At 28.7% G+C, this 19,579-nt stretch overlaps 1 protein-coding gene and 1 pseudogene across 2 annotated transcripts; both read left to right on the top strand.

Moving 5' to 3' along the window:
- The first annotated feature begins 4,741 nt into the window (after window positions 1–4,741).
- LOC149878219 (endonuclease V pseudogene) lies at window positions 4,742–5,698 on the top strand (annotated as a pseudogene).
- Window positions 5,699–10,949: 5,251 nt separating this feature from the next.
- LOC149878218 (uncharacterized) lies at window positions 10,950–19,579 on the top strand. 2 transcript variants are annotated; one of them, XM_090073327.1, is made up of 9 exons: window positions 10,950–11,007; window positions 12,889–12,937; window positions 13,119–13,222; window positions 13,423–13,522; window positions 13,634–13,710; window positions 15,465–15,564; window positions 17,935–18,006; window positions 18,176–18,244; window positions 18,618–19,579. In XM_090073327.1, the coding sequence occupies exons 5-9, from the start codon at window positions 13,661–13,663 to the stop codon at window positions 19,095–19,097; spliced, it is 771 nt and encodes a 256-aa protein (XP_089929453.1). In that variant the 5' UTR covers window positions 10,950–11,007; window positions 12,889–12,937; window positions 13,119–13,222; window positions 13,423–13,522; window positions 13,634–13,660; the 3' UTR covers window positions 19,098–19,579. The 2 variants fall into 2 exon arrangements, with proteins under 2 accessions (XP_089929453.1, XP_089929452.1); XM_090073326.1 differs by lacking the exon at window positions 10,950–11,007 and adding an exon at window positions 11,893–12,310.

Raw genomic sequence — 19,579 nt, 5'->3', positions numbered from 1 at the left:
TTGAAACCAAGTCTTTGTGTAGGTCATCACTGACAAGATGAGAGGATTTACTTAATTCCTGTTGCATTTCTTTTATGTTCTCTTTTAGCAATGTATTTTCTAAACAAGAACTTTGTAGGGTTAATTTTAAACATTCTGGTGCAGTTTTAGAAATTGGAGTTCTAAGTTTAGCTGGAATAAGTAATTTATCACTATTTTTTTAAAAAGATATTTTTTCTTGAGACTGAAGACATTGGCATGCCTTACAAATTTCATTCTTAGTAATAATAACTTCACATGAAAGAGATCAGATATGTTTTGTTTGATTTAAAGGTAAAGAATAACTATTAAATTATTCAAACTTTTTAGTATAACATGAAGAAAATATCCACTAATTTATTTATAATACCAGGGCATACCATTAATGATAACAAAATTGAAATAAGGTTAGAAATAGTTGTATTAAACATTGATCTTTTTAAATGCAAATATATTTCATGATTATATAGTAGAAGCCAAAAAATATATACGAATAGTAAATAACAGACTATCATCAATCTAAATTTTGTACTTCGGAACAGTGTGCACATCATCCATCTTACTCAATTTTAAAAAGGTTTCACTAGCATTTATATCCCAGTCAAGTTTTTGAAAGCTAATACGTTTAACCAATTCCTTAAAAGACTTATATGACTTACTATTAACTGCTTCATCTGATATATAAGGAAAAGCTGATCTCTTTAGGGATGTAGAAGAAGCTGATCCTCATGCTTTGGTAATAAACAAACATGAAGAAGGGCATGGCAATAAAAAGCTTTTAACTGGAAGATTTAATGTAGGTAGTGAACCAGTCTTGAGAGTAGTTTTATTTAGATTGACAATTAACATGCTAGCCTCGTAATACTTTTCGCAAATAAACAATTTTTTTTTTATTTGGGTCTTTAGGCTCTCGTCAATTACTCTATCTTTAGTTATAATGTATATAAGTTTTTTTCTCCATTCTTTGTTGAAATCATCATCGATGGATGGTATCTTAAAAACTGAAACACATTTTTTTCTTCGAGAAATACCACAACCGAAAATGGAACTATTAGCACCAGGCATTTGCAAAAACCAAGGATAAATCAACAACCTTTTTGTAAATATTATTCTTAAACGAGTCTTTGTTTACAGTGTGCACTAGTTAGTAGACTGGGTTCTAAAAAAAAACGCTTACAATATTATAAGCTCTTCAACTGGCCAAACTTTGTATTTTATGACAGCTTTTTCCTTTTTTTTTTTTTTGAAGCTCAACTACCCTAACTTGGATTTTTTTATATTTGATATTTCAAATTTTTTCTAAACCGTAGCGATTTGTTTCAAAGTTGACAGATACAGCCTTGTATAATATATTTTATTGTTACAATTAAGATTTTTAACTACAGCTTTTAAATGAAAAGGTAAAATACTTTTCTTGAAATGTTAAGTTTTTTAATTAGCTATATTTCAATGAAACGAATTATCTGTAAATTTTTCTGTTTTCTTTATTTTATTGTTCTTATTATAAAGTTAATTCTAGAGACCAGTTATTATTTTATCTTTTTTCGCTCATTTTTTATTCATCGTACATAAGTGCTTCATTCAGAAATTTTGTAAACATGAGCAATTCAACCAAGTTAAATTTTTTTTTTTGAAAATGTGGAGAAGATATAATGAAAGACTCAGTTGATGTAAATAAATATTCTGAAAGAATTAAGAATTCATTTTATGTAAACACCTGTATTGACAATAAAAAAGTTCACCTACCAAATATGTGTAGAAGATGCTCCACCATGCTCCACCAATCAAAAATAGCTTAATTGATAATATACCAAAACTAATGTTGCATTTAAACGCAGTTGACATTAATCCTGTTTCAAATCTTCATTAAAACTTATGGAAAGTTGAAGCATTTTTAGTTGTTTGTTTGTTTTATAATATAATATCAAATAACAGAACAAACTTTATTTTGAAATGAATTATTTTTAGTGAAAAAAAGAGTTTTATTTTTGGTTATTGAAAATTATTGTGCTCAACATAGAATCACACTTTCAAGGAGAAAAAACTTATTGCTACATATTGTGGGGAAAAAAAAAACAGTAATTCATTAAGCAATTGCAATATAAGTTCTATATTCTTTTGAAAATAAGAAAATATCTGTGCATTTTTTCAGCCCAGAGCCTTCTAAAATTATAAGTTCTTAAATACATAGTTTGTTAAACTCTAATTTTGTAAAAATGCTCTAAAATTATCCTAGATCTGTGCATTTTAATGCCTAAGATGAGTGATCTTGGATTGGTACAGATATTCATGATTAGGCAAAGGTGTTGAGTGAGAAGTTTGTTGTTTTGTTCTGCAGATATGCAACATGCTGCAACTATGAATTCAAGTGAAAACATTATTAGAATTTATTAGCAGATTTAAGTGAAATTACATTTTTTAAAAATTTATTGTCTTGTTTTATGAAATTTACTCTCATTTATATTTCTCTTGCAAGGGTTATTATAGCTATTATTTTCTTTTATTTATTGTTATTGGAAATAGAATGGGCTATTGAAGAATTCATGTGTTACTTTCATTAAAAATATCATGAGTCCATTGCGTCAAAATTCATTTGTTGGAAAGTCATTGTGCTAATTTTATAGAAAATTGAAGGTTTGGGTCTTGATATTTTTGGAGAACAAGGTGTAGAAACCATGCATCCTGAGTTTAACAGTAGAAGGAGCAGAAGAGCCTCTTTTGCCATCTGAAAGAAATGCAGTGACTAAAAAGTATTCTGTCCAAACACTACATCAAAAACTCCCCAGAAGCTTTGAAAATCAGCCCAATTTTTAAAAAAGGATAAAAATCATGACACTTTTTTAAATTTATTGTCTTTTACTATGAAAAGTGATAAAGCTCCATTTAGAAACTGCTATGATGGCTTAAATGGTTAGTTAGTTACAAATTTCTAAAATAATGCAAAGATTTTTTTAATGATTGCAATTGACATGAGCTACTAAAAATGCTTCTTTTCTAATGATTACAACCTGCCAATTTCCAATTATTTTAGGTTTTAGAAATGAAAAATGAATTAAACATGTTGATTTCAGATGTAGCAATTAAATATGCTTACTACTTTTTACACAAAGAAAAAGCTTACATTTTTCAACTACAGGTATTAGGTAAAGTTAAGACGTTTATATTTTTACTGGTTATCAAAATTAAGTTAAATTTTATTAGAAACAGTGAATACATGAAACTACCTATTGTATATGTTCATCAAGAAAAACTAATTTAGTAAATAAATTCAAAACGTACAAAATTTTCTCATTAATCTTGTCAACAATGTCCCTTCTGCTTTTCTCAACTATTCTTTTTTATTCAAGGAAAAGATGTTTCAAACAATTTTAAAGCATCAGCATACATGCCTTGAGGGACTTTGTTTACCTGCTCTGCAGTTTAAAGGAAAGAAATTTAGTTGAGAGTGTAGAAATTGAATTTGTAAGTACCATTGATGCAAGCAAGATGTTTGGAGCCCTGCATAAGTTTTTCTTCTACTTTTTTACAGTTAGCTTCTTTGTTCTTTCCAAGAAAGTTTGATGTTGTTGCATTAATGCTATCCACACAGTCTTTTCCTTGCCATGCAACAATCACATAGGAAACAACAATCACGCAGGAAGTAACAATACAAAGTGTATCGACTCTAAAGATCAAGTAAGACAGAAACCACTTTTAGTGGTCAAAGAATTTTTTTACATTTGATTTATAAGATGTGGTTCAGCGCATTAATGGCAAATTTGAGTTATGTAAGGCTATAGCCTTACATGACTCAGATCTTCAGAAAGAAACTCAGGATGCTTGTAGTAACAATCTAATAGCTATTAGTGAGTTTTTTTCTCACTGGATTCAACTACAAAAAATTCAGACACTTCTGGAATTGATCGTTCTTCATCAGATACCTGATGCATTGTAGTTGAAATGTTTGGATACTGCTTGACCAATTTTTTTCTTTTAGTAAGATTTTTGTCAAATAATAATTACTAACATGACCTGTTGGTTCTCTCTGAATGAATAATACAAAACTTATTTCTTTTCAACCATTGGTTAGTCTTGATCAATATCAAATATTTATATGTTTGGTGTCCAAAAATTTTGAAATACAGCAAAAACTATTTGCCTTTTTTTACACAGATCAAAAAGTGTTGAAGTTAAATATGGAATACAGTATTTTATTTCATTTCAGCCAAGGAACTTTCCATATCTGAAAAAAAAAAAATGGAGTGGGAAGGGGTATGCAACCCCAGACATTTGTCATTTTTCTATAGTCCTTTTATCTTCTAATAGTATAGACAAAAGTGGAGCAACAAGTTTACTTAAAGTAGGATAGTAGATGCTTCACTTAAAGAAGACATTAAAAATCTTTACTATTTAAAAGAAAAATGATTGATGTTCATTAGTTAACATATGGCTTGTATTTTTACTGCTAATGCAATTGAAATGTCTTAGAATTAAAAATAGATATTGATTACAACTAAGTTATAAAGTTTTTGAAGACCGCTTTTAATTAAGTGTATTTGGATGGGTTTATCGATCATGAAATTTGTAAATATAGCTCATTTTTAAATGTTAACTCTATTTTAAATGTTACCTTAATTTTATTTTGCAATTGATGCATCAATAAATAACATAAAAAAACTTAAAAGTTAATTTATTTTAGATATATTTTTTTTATATGTAAATGTTTTTCTTTTTTTTTTTTAGAGCATATAATACTTAAAAAATGTTTTAAAAATTTCTAAAAAATTTTTAATCCATAAGTATGGATGTAGAGGATGTTTTTACTGAAAGATGTTTTGATGGAGATCTCTCAATCAAGAACCAATCATATGCTGATCAGCTAAGTTCTGTTGATCCAAAATTTAAATTATTAATAAGTGAATGGATTAAAGAAAGAGACTGCTTAAAAGAAAAATTCAAAGATTATGGATTCAAAAACTTCCCAGAAAAGAATGCATATATTGGAGGTGTAGATATTTCCTTTCCTACAGAAAAAAAAGATTTAGTTCATGCTTGTGCGTCTATTGTCATCTTAAGCTATCCAGATTTGAAAATTGTGTATGAAAATACTGAGATCGTTCACCTTACTTCAATTTATATTCCTCAGTTTTTAGCCTTCAGGGAGTTTGAACCAATTAAAAACCTTTTTAATCAGTTAAGTAATTCAGCACCTCAATTTTTCCCGCATTTAGTTTTAGTTGATGGTAATGGGGTACTTCACCCACAAAAATTTGGTTTTGCCTGCCATCTTGGTGTTTCATTGGATATACCATCAATTGGTGTGGCAAAAAAGCTTTTTTGTGTTGAAGATTTGCAAAACGATGACAATTTTAAAAAAAAGGTTAAGTTACTTCACAAAAAAGGAGACACATTTGAACTTGTCAGTAAAGGCTTTACTTATGGAAAAGTTTTACGAAGTACTGAGAAGAGTACAAACCCAATTTTTGTGTCTATAGGCAATAGTATTTCATTGAATACTGCAGTAGAAATTGTTAACAATTGTTGCAAGTTTCGTGTACCTGAACCTATTAGACATGCAGATCAGATTTCAAAGGAATACTTGAGAAAAAATTATGCTGACCATGTTAAGACCTGTAATAGTTATGATGAATTAAATAAATATTTTAACGAAATAAGTTTAAAATTAAGTAAAGAAAAGTAGTAGATATTTTTTAAATTATAAACTGCATAAGTATGTTAATTTGTATATGTACAGCTTTTTGAGTCTTCTTTTCTTTTAAATTCTTAAAGTTTTTTTAGTTTTTTTTTTAGTGTTTTTATTTTTCAGTTCTTGCATTTGCTTGGATTTATTTTACTATCAGGTTCTTGCATTTTTTAACTTTTTTAAAAAAAAAAGTCAGTTAACTTAAATAATAAATTTAACAGTAAAATGTTAAAATGTTTGTTTAAAAGATTACAATAATTATTGTAAATAAAAGATTACAGTAATTATCGTAAATAAAAGATTACAGTAATTATCGTAAATAAAATTTAAGAAACTAGTACACTTTAATAATTTTTTTTTTTACATTCTTTTTCTAACTTTCTTAGTTGTAAATGTAGTATTATTGTTTTTTTTGAAAAAATATCTGAAGATTTTTTCTTAAGTTAAACGCTTAGTATGGTGATACAGCCACCGTACTCTAGTTCGCTTTTGCTCTTTTTACTTTAATCAATCTTCTTCCCCACTCACTTTCGTCGTAGGTATTTGATTGGTCCCTTGATTAACTCTTATACCTTTGTTTGATCATAGAAAAAAAGTTGAATTATTTTAAAATTTTACTTTGTAAATGTAAGTTACTTTTACAAAGTAAAATTTTAAAATAATTCTACTTTTTTTCTATGATCAGTTTTGTTCATCAGTTAAAGTTCTTTCTAAAACCATTCTAAAGCATCTTAGTATGTCGCGTAATTTTATTTCTGCAATTTTCATTTATATCACTGAATAGATGCATGTATTATGACCGAAGGTGTTTTAAAAGAGAAGGAAGAGGGTGTTATATTGTCATATTTGGATTTAGCTGGTGTCACATTTGGATTTAGTTTTTTTCTTATGTGTTAAAGAACCAAATTTTTTTGGTTCTTTAAAACGTAAAATTGATTTAGCTTTAACATTTTAGTCGCGGCGCTAAAAGCTATTGTACCATTCCCCCTCCTTAAAAAAAGCCCAATGGGTCAAAGGTAAAAAAAAAAAACAGTCAATAGACTTTCATGTAATTAATGCATAATGTTAATCGTTGGCTTACTTGTAAAACCTATTTCTATGTTCAAAAAAAAGTTCTTTTAAACAAAAATTAGAAAGTTTAGATTGTTTATACAATTATGATTTAAATATTATTGAACATTAAGTATTAATAAAAAAAACTGCAATAAATAAAGTTAGTATTTAAAATATCCCTGGCGTACTTTTAAGCAAGCTATACTATGCGAGGCATATCTTGTTAAACTGCTACCATTTGTTTCGATCATCCATAATCTAGAGAACTACACGGTCTACAAATGGTACCGTGTAATTCTCTAGTGTCTCTATACAGGTGTGTTGATTGATTTGACTTTTATAGATACAAGCTACTCACACACTAGCGTCTCTATACAGGTGTGTTGGTTGAATTGACTTTTATAGATGCAAGCTACATTGAAATAAAGAGCCTCAAATACTAACACTTCTTCCACCACGTTGCAATCTCAGAGCGATAGTAATCTTAATTGATACATTTAATTTAAATGATTTAAATATTTAAATGATAACATTGATCTATAAAGTTTATGACCTTAAGGTTTCTGGATGACATCAGATTCTGCCATTTTAAATTTTCAGAGCGTTTCTGACGTAATACTCTAAAATTAACAATTTACTTGCGGTATTTCTCTGCTGCAGATTCCGGAGCCATTTTTCTAACATGCTATCTGCCCCTTTGTTGCTCCGCTTATTGCTTTTCAAACCATTATCACAAAACGTAAAAAAAAATTTTAGTGACAGCATTTGGTTTCAACAAAAAGCTAAAGCACAAAGGTGAAGAGATGAAAAAACTTGTTGAATGCGAGTACTGTAAAAAAAAATATTCAAAAGCCAACAAGGACACACTGTGCAAAGACTTGCTTTTCATGGTAAAATTATACACAGTATAAGCAAAGAAGATTGTAAAACGCTACGAGTGATGTAAACTAACGAAGAACTTTACTGTTCCTGAGTGAAAAATATGGTCGATAACTAACCAACAATCTTGCTTCTGCAAGACCAAAAAGTGAAGGGGGGTAGTAAATTACCTGGTAAGGCGCGCCATCAATATACTGTTGCTTTTAAAACTGAAGTAATTAACGCCTCCGAAAAGGCGTCAAATCAAGAAAATATTGTAGGATCGTTTGGTATAACAAAGGGCCAGATTTTTAGGTGGCTTAAAAAGAGAAAATCTATCTTTGAAGATGCTGCATTGTCCCATCGCATATTATTTCTTAAAGGAAGGCTTTCGACGAAATATCTACTGCACTTATCAAGGAGTTTTTATAAGCGGTATTAAAACAGGATATTGTTAACTTTTTCTGCTTTGGAGTAAAAGGCTACAATTGAACATTCCTCCGAAAGTGAAAGTGAAGCATCATGTGCTACTCCGTTTTTTACAGAATAAAGAGTTAAGAATGAGATCGTAGCAAAGGAATAAATGGAAACTTAAGAAAAGCAGGATGTTAAGAACCTTTTCTGACACTATTACTATTTGTATGTCGCATAGAGATGCGACATGCAGATGAAAGTGCGTAAGAAAAGGTTTTAATGATTTAAACTATGACAGAAAATGGGGACGCTACAATCAGTGCAAAGATGATGAAACGGTCTTGCCATTTATCGAAAGAAAATTTGATAAATATTTCGTTTTGCTAGACAACATAAAGGGAAAGATGCAGGATATAATTTTAAAGGTACTGTGGCTAATGCAAAGGGACTGATTTAATATGGTCTATCTAAAGCCACTGATCTTAGGCAGCCAGTTGATGCAAGATACACTGCCACTCTAAAGGCGCTGATTGCCATTGATAGTGGTTGGATACAGATAATCATTCAAATTGATGGTTCTGTAATGGTAAGCCCTAAACTGCAAAAGAGCGACGAATTTTGATTACACATTTAGCAGGTGAAGCTTAAAAGGCTTTAAACTCTGCCAAGTATTATAAGCAAAGATGGAAATGCTGAACAATATCTGGGTGTTTGATTACTTATGATGGCTCAGAAGAGTCCATTATTAAACTGGATATCCTCAACAATTATAATGTGCTCCCACCATCCATAATCAATCCTACCAGTGAACAATCATAAGAAAATCACGCTGATGTTCAACCGGCAGAGGTAGATCCCATTGCTATTGATGAAAATGTCAATGAAACTTTTCCAGATGATCCCTTTTTAGGTTATATCATAAGCATATTGTAAGCCTCTTTGTTCCTTGAATAAAACATATCATAACCATATTATGAGACTTTATTATTTTTTTGCAAGTTTCACAATGCTCATATAAAGAAAAGGTTTTCCTCAAATATTTTTACTTTTTTATGATGTTTTGAAAAATGGAAATAAATAATCTTAATACGTTTTTTTTTTTTTTTGAAAGCGCTGTATATCATATTAAAATCATATTAAATGAAGACAAATGCTTTATTCAAAGTGTTTTTCCTTCGGCTTTAAACGATCATCAGTAGCAACATGTAGGACATCCACAGAAAAACTTTTTTTATTGATTATTTTAAACTGGAAAAAAGAGTTTGTAATACAATGTTGATTGCGTACAAGTGAATAAATTACTTAGCTTTGGTCTGCTGATGTTCCTTAAAGATGGAGTAAGCAAATGTCTAGTTTTAAAGAGTTCGGTAAAGATCAGAAGAAAATTATGGAAATTTTCTTTTTAAAGAATACTAACAAACATACTTTTTATTTCCATAGTAGATAAATTTTGGACTTTGGAAATAACATTTAACTGTTCCCAAGATGATATTATTGATCATGTGATGACAGTCAGGTTGAACCTTTCCCACTTCTTATAATTCTTCATAAATATAGTCCTATATATTAGAAGACATGGTATATGTAATTTGGCAAGTCTGAGTTAAGCGCTGAATACTTTTTATACATACGCAAATAACCTATAAAGTATATATTTATACAATACCATACAGATGAGCATCTGGGCTGTCAAGACTAAAATAGGAGTTTATTAAGTCTTCCATTTTCTTACACATGTTTGCTCCAAATACAAACTTAAAATTAATGAGTTAATTTAACTAAAGAAAACTTTTTTGGACAAAACATTTGAAAAAGTTCTTTCCGCAGTGTTTTTATCTAAGTACAATAAACCTTAATGTGAGGTTAAACCTTGGTAACCTCTTATTAGGATTTAGTGCATTTTTAATACACTAAATCTGAAATTCTGGAAAAATACATAAAACAAAGTTAGTCTATATACCACAATGTTCTTAGTTACTGGCATTAAGGTAACTCTTCCCTTCACAATGAAGAGCTTCATAATTGCAAGAATAACTTGGAAGCCTTTTTTACACATTTAAAATCTTATGTCAGAATGAACTTCAGTTCTTCATGTTTGAGGGGTGCTGATAAATTTTGAATACTATCATTTGCTTCTTAGACATCTTCTACAATAGAAGGAATGAAACATCTTTTCACACTAAATACCTCATACAAGTCCGAAGAAATTTAATGAAGTGAAACCTATAAATGCAAAATAACAAAGCTAATTATGCAAAAAAAAGAAGTCAAACTATGTTCAATTTTTAAAGCTTTATGTACTGATGTATTTGTTTTAAAAACAGTTGACTGTAAGCTTAGGTATCATTGTTGAGGTACCAACTAGATTGGGGTAAAAATTTAAATGTGCTAGTTTTGAACTTCTTTTTGAGATGCTCGAAAAAATTGAAAACTTTTTCCTGTTGACTGAAAACATGGACTTCATCTGGAATTACATTATGCAATTTAGACAAAGTTTTAGCTGTTCGAGAAGATTTGAACTTTTCCGGCATTTGGCCGACAATTTTCCCGGCATTTGACCGACAATTTTCCCGGCATTTGACCGACAATTTTGAAACTAACTAATACAAATATTGCATCATCAAAAATCTGCATCATAAAGCAATCAATCTCATCTGAATATTCCTTTCCAATGGTTTCCATAGGTACACATATTTTGATTACATACTTGTGGTAGAGTAAATTTGCATCCACTTCACCTTGTGCACTTATTTTAAAAATACACTTGTGCACATCTACCATTTCACCGACGATATTTTTTGATATGTACTGTGTCTTTAAATATTTCCTTTAATTTTCGCTAACTTTTATTAGTGTATTCTGGCCCACTGTGTCACTCTAAAAATATAATTTGCACAAAAATAATCTCAGACAGTTGTAAAAAAAAACCTCTCATCACCAATTTCTTGAAGCTTGCTGATCCTAGAGAATTTTCAGAAAATGTTAAGTCATTTTATTTTATATTTCATCTTTTTTTAAAGAATACTGTTTTGACTAATGTTTCTATAGAAATTTCAGGAAACATCAATTTATTTTCTTTTATACTTCATTTTTTTAATGCATTTTGTTTTGGGTAATCCTGCAGTTAAGCAGCGTAAAATCAATATAGTTTTAAGCTTTTAGCGCTTAAATAGCTCTTAAAATGTTTATAAAAACCAAAGTAGATAAATTTCAAAGTAGTTATTTACTTGTTTATGTTTTCTTAATACGTTTTTGTTTTCTATTATTATTATTATTATTTGTTTTTATCGTTAATAGTTAATTATTTTATCATTTATGTTGTTATTATTTATCTATTTTATTTTTGTTTATATAGAAATATTTTAACTTTTTAATGTTAAGATAGTTGATAGTTTAATTTTAAATTGTTTTAGATTAATTACTTATTAAAGTTATAGAATTTAGGACACTCAGTTGTTAAGGTTGCTAATATGTTTTTAAAAGATATGTGGCTATGGAAGTAGCCGTTTTATTCGTTAACTTAATGTTAAGAGGAACTATTCACTTATATAGACGAATATAGACGAATTGTTCAATGCAAAATAAACCAATAAAACTAGTTTATATATATATATATATATATATATATATATATATATATATATATATATATATATATATATATATATATATATATATATATATATATATATATATATATATATATATATATATATATATATATATATCTGTGTGTGTTTTAATTTAGATATTTATGAGATATTATATAAATGAAAAAATAAAAAAATTTACCAATGATTATAACTTTTACTTTTTTATTGTATCATGCTTTTCTTTTGAATTTAGTTGTTTTTTTTACATTTCATAGGGCTAGTTAGAGATTAATTGTTTTCATTTTCACTACCAAAGTTTATTCAAGCAAAAAAATTACTTTGTTTATGCCACTTAGCTTCAGGATTACCATTACTTTGTGCTATTTTTTGTCCAACTTCTATAAATTATCAAGATGAGTAACAAGCATAAATACACCAGCAATGATTCTGAAGAAAAGATTGACAAATTAAATGCTGGTGCAATGTTCAAAAAATACAAAGAGGATATTAAAAAATCAGAGGGAGCTCTGGCATCAGAAAAAAGTAATTCTGGTCTATCAAAACAAGAAAGTATTAAAGAAAATGTGAAAAATGAAATCCCAGTGGTAGTTGGCAAATCTTTTGCTGAAACATTTTCTTTTTTAAAAAAGACAGATTTGTATGAATTGCCACCTCAGCCAAAACCAGCTGAGTAAGCTGCTTTTACTATATTTTTGCTTAGTTTTGCTTTAGATATTTTGGGTAGTTATTATGCAAAATATGATGAAGTTAAAATGTTAACTTAAGATAATGTCATAGTAAAGTCTTTCCATTGTTTATAGTCAATTTTTAAAATTTTTAAGGTAATATCCTATAGCTATTAAATTTTTTTTGTAGTATAGATAAAATCTTTTGCATTAAGTGTAAATGGCACTTGCAACAAGTATAACAGTTGTTTATTCCATGATGTGTTGTTAAAGTAGGCTTATGAATTGCATAGTTTGCACCAATAAGTGTCTCTTATAAGTTACTGATTTACCATAATATCTTTCATTCTTGTTAAAATATCTGACTTTATAATAAATTTTGGTTTTTAAAAATATTTTTGAAATCTAAATTTAAAAATTTTAAATTCTAAATCTAAAATTTTTTTGCCAAAAAATATTTATAAAAATGTTGGGATTTTTCATTTTCACTGTTAACAATCTTTAACAGTTTGTATAATAAAAGTTACTTGAAACTTATTCCAAACCTTTTAAGTAAGCATTAACTTTTTTGATTTTTATTTAGAGCACATGTAGCTAAAAACAGCAATGCAATAATTGTAAATCCAAAGCAGGTTTTTGTTGTTGTTGTTATTTTTGACTCATAGTTCTAAAGTTACAGGTTTTTTGTAAATGGAAATTCAGATGAATTTCAAATCAATAGTAGTTCAAAAATAGTATAATATTTTTTTTGAATAAAATTTGTATATTTTATGCTACATAGGATCTAATCATAATGTACATTTTATATTGTAGCGAGGTAATCCTATTTTAAAACATGTTCATAATATCCCATGGGAATATGGTGAAATTGTGGCTGATTATGAAATTGGGAAAACAGCTTGTGCTCTTTTTTTAAGGTAAGTTTTTTTAAAAGTTTTGTGAATAGTGTTTAAATATAAAAGATTTTGAAAAAAAAATCTCAACATAAAAATTTTCAAATTCACATGGTCTTTGTTTAATATACATTGTTTTAGAATTTTAAATATTACAGAATGGACTTTTTTAAATTGCCTAATTATTACTTATTTCTTACTTTTTTTTCTCTCTCTCTTTTTAGTTTGAGATATCACAATCTAAATCCAGATTACATTCATGAAAGATTAAAGTTGCTTGGCAACAGATACACTCTACGTGTCTTACTTGTTCAAGTTGATGTGGTACATTTTTAAAACACTACCAAATCAATTTAAGCATTTTCAAAAGTTTGTTTTTCTGACCTTCTTGCTTCGTAATTCCCCATGTTTAACATCAGGGTTTTTTTTTTGCAGGAAAACTCAAAGTCAAGTTTGAAGCAAATGGCAAAGATAGCTATACTGGCTAACTGTACATTAATTCTTGCATGGAGGTGAATATTTTAGCAGATTTTCTTTCCAATTTTTGATTGTTCAGTTGCATAGTATTGTAAAATAGGGTGACTTGAGACAAATTATTCTTACCTTTTGTGTTTTAAAAAATTGTGGTTTGTCCCAAAGATAAGCCAAATTGATATTTTTGAAAAGAAAAAAAAAATTATATACATAATAAATAGTTAAAAACAACAAGCCTTCATATATACAGAAAAATATAACAGAGTATAGTTAATAAATAAGAAGCCATCTTTATATTACATACTTATTTTACAAGTCACACTGTTTTAAAATTGTATTTCTGTTTATTGGAACAAGTACACATGCATTGAAACTTGAGGTTAAGTTTGCTTGACTAAAATTATTCCAGATTTTTTTCATCAACTGTGCAAAACTATCTTTTTCTGGAGCTGTTTCTGGTCTTCTGCTCTGTCAATATCGCATGCCACAGTTTCTTTAGTGGTCCAAAAAAATAGAACTTTTAGAGCTTGGCAAAGGGAGTGCTGGGGAAGGCAAACAAATTTATTACCATTTTCAAATTATTGAATATTTTCAATTGAAAAGTGTAATAAAAGGTTATCCATGATAATAACCTTAGTCCTTTCATGTTCCCTTTACAATGGAATGGCTATAGAATTGAAATCAACCAATTGTGAAAGTATATTTGATCAAACCATTTGTTTTTGAAGCGATTAATTAAATGCCCTTTTGGCCCACCACAACACCAAGTTGACCATATATGTTGTGCCTTGTAAACAAAGCAGACAGGAAGAAGTTCTTCATTTGCCATTCCTGCAAATATTACTGGTGTACTGCTGTGTAGTTTAGAATATTTTCTTTCCACACTTAAACATTAACTTTTGGTTACATGGTTCATCTATCATGTTGGTCTCATCATAACTCAGTAGATTGCTAAGTGGCATGGATTGTCAAAGTATGGATTGATAACTTCCACGCTGACACTTGCTCTATTACTCTTGATATTCTGACTATGTCTTTGTCTTAGCATTTAGCTGTGTCTGATCAGGAAATCTTGGCCCCAGTCATGTTCAGGTTTATAGTTGAAATTGTACTTTCTCCTTATTTGTTCTGTCTAAGTAAAATTACACAACAATGTGCAATACAATTGTTGAAAATGGAAATCTTCACTCAGATACAGCAAGTAAGTATTCAACAAGAGCTGCTTCTTCAGTTTCTAAAAGGATTGCTTGGTCTCCTGGTATCAACATGTTGTATTTTTCAAATTATTCCAAGTCACCTCATATTATCTCAAAACTATTAACATAGTGCAGTTGTCAAAAGGTTTTAATTGAGTTATAAAAATTAAGTATTTACTGATAAACAGTAACCTCATAGTGCAGATCAAGTGATCCAGGAGACTGGACTGATTTTGCTCAGTTTATTTTACTTTTTTTTTTTTCATATCACTCAAATACAATTTGTTTTGAATTTTTAAAAATTGATTGGCTATAATTTCATGATATTTATTGATTGTAAGCTTCATTAAACTATTTTTGTCTTGTTTACTTTTTACTATACAAATATTGTTTTATGATTAGTATTTTTACTTTAAGAATAAAGAATTTAAATAAGCATCATTAAAGATTTATTATATAATAAAATTAAAAAAAGATTTTAGATTTTCAAAATTTTGATCTTATTTTATCTTTTCATTTTTTTTATTTAACGTTACTTTTCTCTCTTTTTTTGAATGCAATTGAGTGTAATAAATCTAGTTTAAAAATTTAAATAGTGCAGAAGAAGCAGGGAGATACTTGGAAACCTACAAGACGTATGAGAATAAACCAGCTGATATTCTCCAAGAGAGAGTTGAGCAAGATTATTTATCTAAGGTTAATTTTAAAAGTTATGTTTCTTAAATAAACATGCAAGTATAGATGTTAAATGCACTCATACAGAAATATACCTGGTATTTTTAAAAAAATGGCGACTTTGTTTTTCTTAAAGATTTTTTACTTAATCATCAATATTCATTTTTCCCCTTTAAAGTAATCCCAATCAATTATAATGCACTTGTGCCATTGCTTTTTTTAATGATCAAAACACTTAAGATACAAGTTTTTTTGTATGGCCTTTAGCTCTTTCACCAAAGTTGTCTTACATACATACATACAAACATACATACATACATACATACATACATACATACATACATACATACATACATACATACATACATACATACATACATACATACATACATACATACATACATACATACATACATCCATCCATCCATCCATCCATCCATACATACATACATACATACATACATACATACATACATACATACATACATACATACATACATACATACATACATACATACATACATACATACATACATACATACATACATACATCCATCCATCCATCCATCCATCCATCCATCCATCCATCCATTCACTGATATCCTGATCATTTCTGATTGATCACACTTCCAGTTTCTTGCTTCTTTAATATAATACTCCATACAATTGATTTTTTTTTCTGTCAATGTAGTTATTGCTGTCATGTTTTTACTGACAATTCACATTTTCTGCCACCTTTTATTTTAAAATATCAACTTTAGTAAAAACAACAAAATTGCAATTGTTATTAAGCTTCACTCTGGCAAAACTATACCATTACTAACCCTTTTGAAATGTAATATGAAGGAATAGTTAAATGTTTGTTTCTTAGCATCTTTATCCTTAACATGAACATTGGTCTTGGTAAATGTGGAAGTTGGCATGGTTTATTTAAAGAGGATATTTAGGTAAAGAAACTGTAAACACCAACTTGAGATAGTATTTGTTAAAGTTATAATTTGTTTTTGGAGGTTTGAGAAGTTTCCCACTAAGGCATGTTAACTTTTTTTTTTCTGATTCCATGATTTTTTCAAAATGCTTTCCCTTAACTACTTGTGATTACGCCCTATCTTACTTCCACTTGTCAATCAAAATATTATCGATGATGACATCATTTCTTAGGAGAGATTTGATGTCATGTAGTAAACCATTCACATTCATACCATTCAGTTTCTTGAAAGAAAATGCAGACGCTGCTTATTAGCCTGAATTGCATAAAAAACACCCTTTTCTATATGAGTGTACCTAAAATATTTAAATAAAATTACAGTAAATCATCTTCAGTTTTTCTAGACAACATTTTATTGCCTATGGGGGATCTGTAACATCAAAATCTTCTTCAGTTAGTTCTTGCTGCTCATGATCAATCTTCTTGTTTCAATTGACAGCAACTCTATCCACTGAAAAAAAAAAATGGTATGCTTCATTCAGACAAGTTTTCCATCAGGAGCTTGTCTGAATTTGCATATAGATTTGGCACATATGCTAGCAATCAATGTCAATCAATGTCTCTCAATGCCAATCTTGTAAGAGTGAGAAGATCTTTTGCTTTTCTTTTTATGGAGAAGTCTGTTATTTGATTTCAACTTACGAATTCAACTTAAAGTTTATATCTTATGGTTGCAGGATCCACTGCAACCATAAGATTTTAAATCAATATTAATTTGCTGTGAAACGACTTTGGTATCTGCACTTTGACCTAGCATAAATGAGATAATAGTAGTACTGAATAACTTTAGGTCAGTCATTAATAATTCACAAGGACCACTGCCATTTTTCTTTTACCTCAATTTCATGTCATACAAATACTTAAATTTTGGAATTTTTTTTACAATATTTGGTTATCTATAAAGTAAGTGTATCAAATTATTAGGAGATTGTAAATTCTAACTTTGGTATAGCATTTCGATGTGTATCAATTATAATCTAGCTGCTTTTGATTGACTGCTGTTTCACAATAATCATTTTATTTAATGCTGTATATATTCAAAATGAGATATTTTGAAAGAAGATATGTAATGATGACTTTAGAATTTTAGGTTAAAGTTAAATTAATTGATTAGTTTAACAAAATTAGTTCTTAATTAAGACTTAAATTTTCAATTCGTGAGCAAATTTTCATGAAGCATACCTAAAAGTTGGTGGTGCTATTGCTCAGCCTTACTTGCTATAAAAATTAATCATACTTTTTGTTTGATATAAAACAAAAGTATGATTAACTCACCCAGACGCACATGTATACATTACTTAAGATTGGTTCAATGTTTATTTATATCTTTTTTTACCGAATTAAAAGAACTTTTTATAAGCTGGTTTTTACCACATTTTTTTATACATTTCTTTATTTTTTAGATGCAAGATGTTTTGACTACTGTCAAATCAGTTAATAAAACAGATGTCATCTCTCTACTATCAACATTTAAGGTTTATTTGCTAGAACACAAAATTTCTTAGAATTCTACAAACTTTTTTGTATTAACTGGTTTTTTGATTTCACTGTTTACATAAAAGTAACTCTAAAGTAACAACAGGATAAAATTACCATAGCAAATATTCGTTGATTTTTTTTTTTTTCATTTTATTGTGTTTTCAGTCGCTGAAAAAAGTTGCAAACGCAACCATCGATGAAATTAAGCTTTCCCCAGGTTTCGGTCCGCAGAAGGTAATGTTTGTTTTTGATGTTTGTTAATTTTTCTAATATTTATATTCCTACTCAGTTCCATATTTCTTCATTTCACGTTGATTTTAACTATTTAACTGTAATTACTATTGTTTGGCTGACAAAATTAATTGTCTGGCTGACGAAAAAAAATTGTTTTGTTTAAGAAAAAAACTGACCCGGTGTGGCTATTTCCTTTCCTTCCAAAATGTGACTAGGATTGCAGGCGTTTTTAATTTCTGTTGACTTAAGTTTATGAAAACCTTTTTTTTTTTTTTTTTTGTTGAAATTCAGATTTCATAAACTAAATATTTAGAAAGATAATTTTGGCGCATTTTTGTTAAATTTCTCAAAGAATTATTTATTTGTATTTAAGGCTCAACGTCTTTATAATGCGATTCATGAACCATTTAAACGTGATCCGAAAAAAATTCTCTTAAAATCACCGAATAAGCAAAAGAATGTACTCACTGAAAAATCACCCTGTAAGTTGATAAAACCTGGATTGACAGAAGATCTCGTGGAAAGTTGTAATAACAGTGCGGAAGATATTGATCTTGTAATCGAAACTGTCGATAACTCTATACTTAATAACAACGCTAATATTCCTCAAGCTCAGCCCAAAAAATATTCCTATGAGTCAAAGAAGACAGTTGAAATAAAGAAAATAGATGATGTAAAGAAGACAGAAGATATAAAGAAAACAGACGGTGTAAAGAAAACAGATGATACAAAGAAAATGGACGATGTAAAGAAGATGGACTTACTGAAAGGAAACGCGTCAAAAATCACACATACCACTGTTATTACAGATGAGGATTATCAAGAATTGGTTGCTGATTCCGATGATGAATAAATTTCAGGGAAATCTCTGCTAATCGAAGTTATCGTAAAGATAACGAAAAAAAAAAATGCTTCAATCGAAAGAGCAAATTTGGAATAGACTTTATCGGGGTGCAACAAATGAGAATTTCGAAATCTGGTTTCAAAATGAAATTCTAAAAGATAAAAATTTAAAATGCGAAATCCAATTTTAGGCGAACTGTTATAATTTTCTTAAATTGTTGATGACTCTAATCTTCCAATTACGCGTCAAGATACTTCAAAAAATTAAGGTAATTGAAGATTCTTTCGTTGCACTAGTGCCTCTACATTCTTTCCTAAAAACAGAAAAATTTTAATTGTTTTTGACCTCCTAGAGATGCTATTTGTAGAAAGGTAATGATATTGTTAGCTTTGAATATTAATCGAAGATAGCTTTTTTAAAGTGATTCTTCACGACAAATACCTAAGAAGCCTTTGCTTCATTTGTAAGTATTTAATATGAAAATTTTGAAA

This window comes from Hydra viridissima, unplaced genomic scaffold, assembly GCF_058129835.1.
Source record: "Hydra viridissima isolate aposymbiotic clone 2 unplaced genomic scaffold, HvirCarnegie_v1 scaffold_15, whole genome shotgun sequence".
NCBI lineage: Eukaryota > Metazoa > Cnidaria > Hydrozoa > Anthoathecata > Hydridae > Hydra > Hydra viridissima.
Note: the sequence above shows the minus strand (reverse complement) of the source record. Positions and strands in the feature narration are given on the sequence as shown.

Coding starts and splice junctions, on each gene's coding strand:
- LOC149878218 (XM_090073326.1), top strand. CDS start 12,033: ATGAGTAACAAGCATAAATACACCAGCAATGATTCTGAAGAAAAGATT. Junction 12,311..12,888: donor CCTCAGCCAAAACCAGCTGA/GTAAGCTGCTTT, acceptor ATTTTTATTTAG/AGCACATGTAGCTAAAAACA. Junction 13,711..15,464: donor ACATTAATTCTTGCATGGAG/GTGAATATTTTA, acceptor AAATTTAAATAG/TGCAGAAGAAGCAGGGAGAT.